This window comes from Eutrema salsugineum, unplaced genomic scaffold (genome assembly GCF_000478725.1).
Source record: "Eutrema salsugineum unplaced genomic scaffold, Eutsalg1_0 scaffold_13, whole genome shotgun sequence".
NCBI classification, from domain to species: domain Eukaryota; kingdom Viridiplantae; phylum Streptophyta; class Magnoliopsida; order Brassicales; family Brassicaceae; genus Eutrema; species Eutrema salsugineum.
In genome coordinates this window covers 7669180-7679377 of record NW_006256885.1, presented here as the reverse complement: position 1 = coordinate 7679377, position 10198 = coordinate 7669180, and the positions used below count along the sequence as shown (strand labels likewise).

Genomic DNA, 10198 nt, shown 5'->3' with positions numbered 1-10198 from the left:
ATCTCTAGAAGTGGTTTTCAACAAATGGTCTCTAGCAATATGCATTTTCTCGTCAGTAATATACCCTGAGAGAGTAATCACCTCCATTCTGTCTAGCAGAGGACCCGGAATCGTATTTGTTACATTTGCTGTGCATACAAATAATACCTGCAACAAATTAGCTTACTAGACCTTATACCAAACACAAAACTAGCTATTATGAAATAAATACACGGTTTGGATGGAAATATAAAACTGCCTGTTATGTTCAAACCTACAAGATTTTAATTTTTCATCACAAAGAGAGAAGATTGCATATGAAAAATTTAAACAGTAGAATACCCGTCATGACAAAAGAGTAAAAACCTTGGATAAGTCAATAGTAACATCAAGATAGTGGTCTAGAAAATTTGCATTCTGCTCTGGATCCAGAACCTCCAACAACGCACTGGCTGGGTCGCCTTTGTGGCCCTTTCCTCCAAGCTGTAAAGGAACAATAGGCAATCATTTGCAGAGAAATTCAGTTTTTATCAACAAAGAAAACTCCACAAGGCCAATTCAAATGCTAGGCTACCTTATCAATCTCATCGATCAGAACAAGAGGATTTTCTGTCCCCACAGTCTTTAGACATTGCACCAACTTTCCAGGCGTGGCACCAATATATGTTCGACGATACCCCTAAACAGTGTATAAGAGAAATAGATGATTATTTTTATACATTTATGCTGAACAGATTTGAACTGTGGTTTTGTCATGTAGTACACCTTAATCTCGGCAACATCAGATAGTCCTCCAACAGAGAACCTGAAAAACTTGCGGTCAAGAGCACGTGCAATAGAACGCCCAATGCTAGTTTTTCCTACTCCAGGAGGGCCCGAGAGACAAATGATCTTCCCTGTTGATGCAAACTTTCAGTTTCACAAACTAACTTATATAAATCTATTTAGCAAACAAGAGTGAATCAGAAAGGCAAATATATATACGACCTTTTGAAGTGCCTCTAAGTTTTCTCACAGCAATAAACTCCAGTATTCTTTCTTTTACATCAGATAATCCGTGATGGTCCTCGTCAAGAATTTTCCCTGCCCGTAAGATATCAGGATTCTCATCACTGCAAAACCAAATTATTATGATTATAAATGAGACTTCTCAATGACTCAGTCAGTCCAAGGAAAATCAATTATAGGTGTTCTAACTCTCTTCAAGACATAACCATGAAGCAAATGGCAAACCTGAAATTTCCCCAAGGCAACACGGTCAACCAATCAAGATGGTCACAAGTCACATCGAATTCACCTGATCTGGTTTCCAAAAACTCCAGTCTTGTAATCTCTTCTTCTATGACTTTTAATACATTTCCTGGAATTTTGTCTTTGATTGAGTCAATCTTTTCCCTATACTTTCCTGCAGAAAAAAAAAACAGACTTTATCAGTTGTCTTACAGTCATTGACTCACAACTCTCTGAACTATAAAAAAGTAGGCGTCATGAATTTACAGTGGTGCAATATCTGAAAGTTTGAATCTCTATGGATGATATAAAATAAAAACATAGAATCGAAAATATTCCTATAGTAGTAGACTAGCTAGTGGTACTAACCAGAAAATTCAGATTTCTGGTCTGTCTGAACCCCAAGCTTCTGCACATTTTATTGTCATCAACCACTGATAGTATATATCATAAAAGAGCAGCCACAAAATGAGAGCCGAGCTGAAAACCTTTTTTATAGCCTTGAGCTGCTCCTCTAGCAAGTAACGTCTTTGCGCGCCACTAAATTTTTCTTCAGCAATTTTTGCTATGGATGCCTAAACACGATTCTAAAGAGATGAGGATTCATTCTAGTTAAATCATTCGTTTACAAAAAAAAATAAAAAATCTAGTAGCACTTTTCAGCTGAAAAGGTGCAGAAAAGTGAAGGCATTAAGTACCTGAATCTTGTTAATTTCCACTTCTTTTTTCAACAATTCGAGAGTCAACTCCAGACGTTTATGAACCTGGATCGAAGAAACCAATATGACAAGATGAATCAGAATGGAATATCATCCTGTATGAGGTAATCTCAGAATCAAAATATAACAGTAATAGACTAATGGTCATACTCCTTACATCTAGTTCTTCAAGAACTCCCTGATTTTGATGTTTGTTAGCGCCAGAGATCCCGGCTCCAAAGTCGGCTAAATGTTGATAATTGAAGTCACCTATATGCTATACAAATTAAAGTAAACCTATTAAGATACTGATATTCTGACATGTCTGCAACTCGCAAGCAGTGCCAAATATGAAGAGAACATGCCTGGGTATATTTCTGAACTTGATCTCTCCACAAAGTGGTTGTCTTCAAGACATCCCTAAGCGTCGACATAACTTCAAAGTATGTTGCCTTAATGACATCATCGTCCTTGTCATATGGCTCATCCTGAAAAGAAACAACAAAGACACAAATGACAAAAAGAAATAAGAAACGACATGTCTTGATCCCCTGCTTATACCATAAATAGAAAGGCTTGAAAACAGAAACACACCTTTAGATGGTCAACTTTGACCGATAGAGGATCTTTACTCACCTGCAAAAAAACAAAGCACATGGTTTTCTCACTGAGAGAAAGTATACACACAGCTTCTGAACTTTAAAATATTTACTTTAACCCCTTTAAAAGAGAAATATTGAAGCTTGTTGCTCCATCAACTTACCATCTCTGTTATACGAAGTCGTCTGCGACCAATAAGGATGACTTGCTCACCTTGGATACTTGAAATCTGGAAAATTGGCAAAGGTTAAAAGTCTTTCAGTCAGAGACAAGGAAAAACACAGTGCTTACGAGCGGCAAGAGAGTACCTGAGCAAGTGTGCCAACTTCGTGAATCCGGTTAAGCAACTCTTTGCCTTTCAACTTCCCTACAATATCCTCTGTTTCAGAATCAGAGGTATCAGATGAATCAGTGGATGCGTCATCCTTCAAAAGGAAAGCCCCTGCATATGGAGTTTGTCGTTTTCTGCTCTCTTGTAGAGCTGCAAGTAATTTAGGATCCTACACAGATAAAAGCACATACAGGGTTAGAGAAACGCAAGCTGAGACAAAAAAAAAGATAAATCTGCAGTAAAATCTAATGGGTTGCAAAAAGAGGTATTCGGAAACAGGTTGTAGTGACATACCTTTACATAGATTGGCATGTAAAACCCAGGAAAAAGAGGCTTGTTTGGCAACGGCAATGCTATAACCTGAAGTTAAACAACAGAAAGCTTAATGAAAAAAGAATCGTACCGAAGCCGAGGGAATGTAACGCTATAAAAGGTTCTACCTTTGCCTGACTATGAAATTAGGAATGGTCAATCCAGTTTCCGTAAAGCAAAAGATACACTAAATTTTCGATATTGTGAATTTTCCCAACAATAGAGCAACAGCGAAATGAATCTCCCTAACCATAAGCATTAGGTGCTCATCGTTTACCAACACACACATCTTAGAACAACTGGAATGTTAACTTTCCAATCGCTAGAACCCATATGAATTTTTTGCCAATTGCATTGAATTCTCTATGAGCTATGGAAATATAAAGCGAAATTGCAGCAGCCAAGTTTAATGCAATTCAATCGATTCTGGAACCCTACATTGTGGATAGAAAATAATCCCATGTTCATTACAATTCACCGTGGGTCAGAAAAAAGTGAACTTTAAGGAAATTTCTTACAAACCGTTAGACAGTCTTCAAGTTTAGGGATAGTTGAGACAATCGGTGATGGCGATGGCGTGTCGAACCTTCGGAAACCGACTCAGCTGCCTTGGAATCGGAGCAGAAAGCACGACGACCCAATTCGTGGGAACTCCGGTTCCACCCGGTTAGCTGAGTCAATGCCTTAAACAGTGGACTTTTAACCGGGTTTGACCCGACCCGAATAGCCGGGATCACGTGATGGGCACCGTAAGCGTTCAAAGTGAGGAGCTTCAGCATGATGGGAGAGGAAGATCTTGAGTACGTAGCAGAACTCGGGAAGTTAGAGTTACGTTTTGCCTGAGAGGCAAGGAACCGTATGAATGTGAAGTCTAAAGACGAAGAAGAATACTGACTCACTGGCGTCAAAAGCCCTTCATAAACCCTTCCAAATAATTCAAAAAAGGAAATTGGGAAACAAAAATAAGGGAAACCCCAAAAAAGAAAGAAAATACAGTGCCTCAAACGACGTCGTTTCTTTGCATGTTCATTGTTCATATCGTGTCGTCCGGTCGTCGGCTAGATTTGGGCCAGCAAAAACATTTAATACAATACAGGAAAGCAAAGCAAATATATTCTAGTCTGGCTCTACCTAGACAGATTCTTTCTATTGACAAGGAAGAGATCAGGCCCAACAAACAAGCACTCTCTAAAATTAAGCATCCTCCTTTTAATCTTTTAATCTTTGTAAATCTTTGACAAAAAAAGATTAATAGAAAACTGGAATACAAGAAACCAATCTTCAAATTAGAATATAATAAATCTTTTAACCCAAAAAATTTTGTGTATATACTTAATTCGTACTCTTAAATGTCGACTACCACCAGAAAAAATGATTTATTGAGTGTTCTGGTAATCTATATAATGTTGACAAAAACAAAAATACTAAAACATGGAAACTTTAAACAACGTTGTGTTTGTGTATATATAACGTAATTAATACACTAAATTGACAGAATTATATAATTTGAGTAGCAAAGTGATTTATTAATACATTTAAATCATTGTTATTTGTTTCGATTGATGCACTACACGGCTGTGCTTAAACTATAATTTATTTAGATTTTAAAGATTCTGAAACTTTTAAATAACATTTATCAATATTTTTGCCAGAAAATTTAGAAAGATTTGTCGTTGAAAGAAGAAGAAGAAAAATTAAGAGCGGACCAGTATTTTTGTCATGAAACAAATCATTGTCATCATTATTAATATTATTGTCTTGAATGGGGATAACAAATAATCAATGAGGATAACAACTAATCATTTGATTTGGGGAATAATAAACAAAAAAAAAAAGGAAAAATTAAGAAGAGGATATCAAAGCGTGTCTGACGCAAGGAGGCAAATCTCTCTGTCATGACTCACGTTTACTGCTAAACCCCCCACATTTGCATTGTTTTTCTTCCCAAATTAAATACTTTTCTCTCTTAATTATTTTATTTAACAGATTACATATACATACATCTTTGTTATATAGCACAAATATAAGCATATCTTCGGACCAGGTTCGTTAAAACTACCACTTTTCCTTACAAGTTCATAATATATAGAATTGTTCATAAGATTCTGGTCGATGTGTTAACATCTTCTACGGATGATATCTCGATCATTAATTTGACAGAAGATATTAAATTGTGGAGTAGTATATTAGATTTACCTTACACATACTAAAAGAATACAAATGAAGCAGCTCATATTTTAGCAAGAAATGGTCCTCTAAATCACATATTGTTCTCAAATTGTATTTATCTACCGATTTGGTTGACATATATTTTGTATTCTGACTTTTTACTATAAAATTCTTTTGACGGAAATAAAATTGTCAAAAAAAAGTTCATATATAGAACTCTTGTTTTCCTAAAAAATGCTCATGTATCAATTCACTTTTATTTTGTGTTGCCAATCTTATTGTGAGAAAATCTTTCAGAGAATTGCGAGTACATTGCATTGCACGCCGAAAAGACACACACACATGACACAACAAAAGTCTTGTCAAATATTGCAATCCAAAAAAATAGGTCGAATCGAGTAAGAGATTACTAACCCGATCGAACTGATCACACATGTCCGTTTGAAAAATATCTTATTTTGCAAGATGATTTATGCTTTTTAATATGAAAAATAAAATCAAAATTTTTATTCTTACTAACATGGAGAGATAGGAAAAGTGCGTTTCAATGTAACATTTTATGAATTTGAGAGTTTCCCAACCCACTCTCCAAATATTAAGAAGATTGATAGATTACTAATAACTTCTTGATATGGGATAATATACATTTTAGGAAAAAAATATAATGTTATTTAGTAGGCAAATAGACGATTTGTCTCTCTACTTATAAACTGATTGACAAGTATAATCCAAAACCTAATTTCATGCTTTTTCGAAAAAATCAACTTAATCAAATTAAAATTTTCCAAAAGAGAGGAAAAGTATAAAGAACATGTTATATGTTTCACAAAACACCAAATGTTGAAAAAATCAATTTACGAAATAGAAAAATCGTGAGCGAAAAAATGTGGATGAAAAATAGCCACAATACTAAGCCTAAGGTGAGGAGGTCAAGAAAGAAACACCATCACATGCATCTTCTCCTTTTCCTATTCTTTTCCTATATTTTGGTTCTTTCTTTGAAAACTATTTTCTTTTCTTTTTTGTTTAAAACTCATTAGTTTTTTGTTTCTTTATGTTAAATTTTGTTTGATAGCTATTTGTTCCATCTATTGGTTATATTGCCACCAATCATTGCCCTCCACATTATTACATCAAACTCCTCCATTCCATCGCCAATTTTGTTCTTTTTACAACTAAAAACCTACAAATCAAATAAATCCACGTCATAGCACAAATTTACGCCGCTCACCATCATAAACAGGTATGTAAAAACTTTCAATATTAGTCTATGTGTAAAATATCTATTAAAATATCTAATAACTCAATAAAAATAGATATTAAATAGATATTTTTGTTTGTCGTCAAACAAAAAAAAAAAAATTTTTTTGTTCCATTGATTATATTTCCAACCTAAAAATGCATTAACTTTGGTATAGGAAACTGATTTTAAGACGTCATAAAGAAAAGGAAACTGGATTTTTTCATTCGCCGGGTCAATTATGATTGGCCAATGTGAATTTAAACGTACATTATTGAAGGAAAAGAAATCTAAATTATGGTATTTAATTCGAAAAAGACAAGAAAAACAAACAAATAAAATATGGAAAACAATTGCATTATGAATGGCCTCTCCCAAATGTTTATATATAGAGTCCCTCCAATTACGCTGAGTTATTATCTAAACACGAAAGAACCCGACTTGTTTCTCCGACCATTCGATAAGATAATTTCGAAGAGAACAAAAACAAAACAAAAAATAAAAAACGTTTCTCCTTGAGTGGTTTTTCTTGTTGAATGTCTTCTGAACAAGAAAATGGATCGAATCCTTCGACGTCGCCGGAGGTAGAAGGGACTGAAACAATCCCTTTTGGCCGGAGATTGCAAAGAGGGCAAAGGGTTTTCGCTCCCAAGCTTTTGGAGGCTCTCCGTCGATCACGGAGAAGTTCGGAAGCTCCGGCGATCCATCATAGTCGGAGATGGAGAGCCACGGCGGCGCAGAAAGTTTATTCCTTAAAGCTCTACGACGCTCTCCGGCGATCACGGCGGAGCACAACAGTCCGGGACACGGCCGACAAAGTGCTCGCGGCCACTGCACATGGTACGACTCGGTGGAGCCGAGCCATTTTGGTGAGTCGACTCGGAACGAGTCTGAGCCGTCATAGGAATGCAAAGCCGGCGTCGGCGGTTAGAAGAGGTGGTGGGAGGAGGAGAAAGTTGTCGGCGGTGGGAAACCGGGTCCGGGTTTTGGGTGGGTTGGTGCCGGGTTGCCGGAGAACGGCGTTACCGGAGCTTTTGGACGAGACGGCGGATTACATAGCGGCGTTGGAAATGCAAGTCCGAGCCATGACGGCTCTATCAAAGATTCTGGCTGAGTTTCAGCCGTCCGATAAACTCGGATCGGCTTTATAGCCGAGTGTATAAGCCGATGGTGGTGTAATATTTGTTTTGATTAAATTCTTTTACGATTTTATTATCCGAAATTGTCTTATTTGTGTTTAATGAATTGTTTGCCATTGAAAAAATATGTCAAAATTTATCACGAGTTGGACGCAAACAAAATGGTTTTTTTTGGTGTCATTTCATAAGTTTTAACTGTCAATATTTTCATTAAAATGAACTTAGATCAAGAATATTAATAGAAAATTTATTCTCGGAAATTAACTTTTAAATCCAACTATTTGTCTCAATGATTATCTTTATAAAAACATAAGAAAATTAGCGTTTTTAGTCCACGTATATACTTGCTAATGTTAGCTAGTGACAATCTTGTATGTTAAATGTAACCCCGTAACTCCGTAAGTAAACACTTTCCGTCGTAAATTGTAAATTCGACAATGAAAACTCAACACCGCAAGAATGTATGTTCGACCAGGTAAAAAAATCCACATTAAATGTATAAATATTTTCAAAATTTTCAGGCTCGTATGCTTTTGTCCGACTTCTAGATCGGAGTTTAAAATCAATGGCTCATTCACCTAACATTTTTCAATATATTCATTTAAGAAAAATTAATTCGATTTTCTAAGCTATATGCCAAAAAGTTGAAAATAAAATAAAATTATAAATATATACGAGAAGGCATGTGCATGAAGACCCTACGGTCCGACTCTTTTGCTTCAAAGTGCGTCGCATGTGAGACCTCTTTATCTGAATTTAGTTTCTTCTCGAACAGTTTTTTTTTGTAGGAAAATTAAATTCATACAAAATGATAATAAGTTAAAATGACTTTCGTGTGTCCTACATTTAAACAACTTTGTGAAACAAAATGAGTGCATATATCATACTTTGTCCTCACATATATGTATCTGGATTATCTTATGTTTTTCACCAAATTTGTACATGATGAATTATATTTACACCAAAGCCAATCAGTTTATTATCTGACGTGGTTAGTTCAGCTGATTGGAGAAGATTATTTCAATCTTGATTATACAAATTTAAGTACAAGATTTGATAGTTTATAAGAACATGATTTACGTTTTGTGAAACAACCACATAATTTATCAACCGGTAATACTAATTTTGTTTTTAATGTAGGTTCATACTTTTCGTAGATAAAATGATAAATTAAAAATGCAAAATTATGCGAATTGAGTAAGAGTAACAAAAAAAAAAAACGTTTCTACTTTCATTAGATCGTATTGGTCATGATAGTGGATTTTGTGACAAGATCTGTTTAATGACAACTATTTCTTCCACTTTACAAGAAGATTTAGTTTTGGGTGTATATTTTCTGCGACATCGTTTAAATTCAGTATATTCATGTTTAACCTTTTCTGTGTATAATTGTTTTCTTTCTAAACGTACATGCAATCAAAACTGAATCACGAACTTTACCAACTTATAAAATCATTAGACGACTAACACCTGGTTTGGGCTTAGAAAGGTGTGTTTGTCCTCTCAGTAATAATAGTGGACAATGTGATACCTTTCGCCAAATGCCAAAACAAGAATGTGATAATTTTATTTTCGTAATTAATATGACCAATATATGAATCATGAATGCTACACGATTATATAGCAACAGTAATGAAAATCGGCTTGATCCAAATACTGATGACACGGGCGTGGGAGAGCAAGAGTTTAATTAATTAGTCAAGTGGTTGATCATTCATGATGCAAGAGATCGAGTCTTATCCATTTCTTTCCATGTTAACCACTGAAAACGCCTTTAAAAAATGCGACTCTATACACTCTTCAAAAATATTTTCGATACGGCGTTATATAAACTATCTAATATTATAAGATCTCGAACAACGATTCAACGTATTAGCCTATTAGGGCAATAAAAATAAAATAGTACTATAGGTGTGATGCTAAATCAACATTTAGAAAAAGATGATGTGGTTGTGTTGGTGCGAGTTAGAATACATTTTTATCTTTAAAGAAAAGAATTGACGTTAAAACCATCGTAAATATGTTATATAAAAAGGTTTAATGGCTAACAAACCGGGATTATAGAAATCACGGATGACAAAAACAACAAATGAAAGATGAAAGGTTTTTTGCCATTAAAGAGGTGACACGTTTGAAGAGGAAAGCCTCAAGAAGAGAAAAAGAGATGACAACGAAAACGGATGGAGACGTGAGAGAGAAGGTGGCATAATAATTGGGGTCAAGTGTGAGATGTCTTCTTTGATTCCTTCAAGGCTCGAGGACCACCCACGCCACTTTCTCCCCTCCTCTTCCCCCTTTTTTTTTCTCTTTTTTAAAAAAATTAATTATCCTCGTGCTTCCATAACCTTCTAAAGAGAGTTTAGCCAGTTTTCTAATCCGAGATGCTACGATAACATGCAACTCTGTTGAAAACGCAAAAACAAAACTACACTTGCATTTGCATTTGCATAATATTGCTGTTGTTGATATACCTGTCGGTGAATCTTAGGGATGTCGTCAA

General features: G+C 35.2%; 2 protein-coding genes across 2 annotated transcripts in view; one reads left to right on the top strand and one right to left on the bottom strand.

The window, feature by feature from the left end:
* The window catches only part of LOC18023952 (lon protease homolog 4, chloroplastic/mitochondrial), a 5151-nt gene extending 1222 nt beyond the window's left edge, over window positions 1-3929 (bottom strand). Inside the window, 17 exon segments of the mRNA XM_024159524.1 lie at window positions 1-147; window positions 346-462; window positions 554-658; window positions 745-875; window positions 967-1091; window positions 1213-1384; window positions 1579-1618; window positions 1698-1784; window positions 1908-1973; window positions 2086-2184; window positions 2273-2395; window positions 2502-2543; window positions 2671-2736; window positions 2816-3007; window positions 3133-3198; window positions 3673-3753; window positions 3756-3929. Coding sequence (XP_024015292.1) covers window positions 1-147; window positions 346-462; window positions 554-658; window positions 745-875; window positions 967-1091; window positions 1213-1384; window positions 1579-1618; window positions 1698-1784; window positions 1908-1973; window positions 2086-2184; window positions 2273-2395; window positions 2502-2543; window positions 2671-2736; window positions 2816-3007; window positions 3133-3198; window positions 3673-3753; window positions 3756-3929 — 1833 coding nt within the window.
* Window positions 3930-6971: 3042 nt separating this feature from the next.
* LOC18023951 (transcription factor bHLH150) lies at window positions 6972-7840 on the top strand. Its single transcript, XM_006407964.2, has one exon. The coding sequence runs from the start codon at window positions 7096-7098 to the stop codon at window positions 7708-7710; it is 615 nt and encodes a 204-aa protein (XP_006408027.1). The 5' UTR covers window positions 6972-7095; the 3' UTR covers window positions 7711-7840.
* Window positions 7841-10198: the final 2358 nt, after the last annotated feature.

Coding starts and splice junctions, on each gene's coding strand:
- LOC18023951 (XM_006407964.2), top strand. CDS start 7,096: ATGTCTTCTGAACAAGAAAATGGATCGAATCCTTCGACGTCGCCGGAG.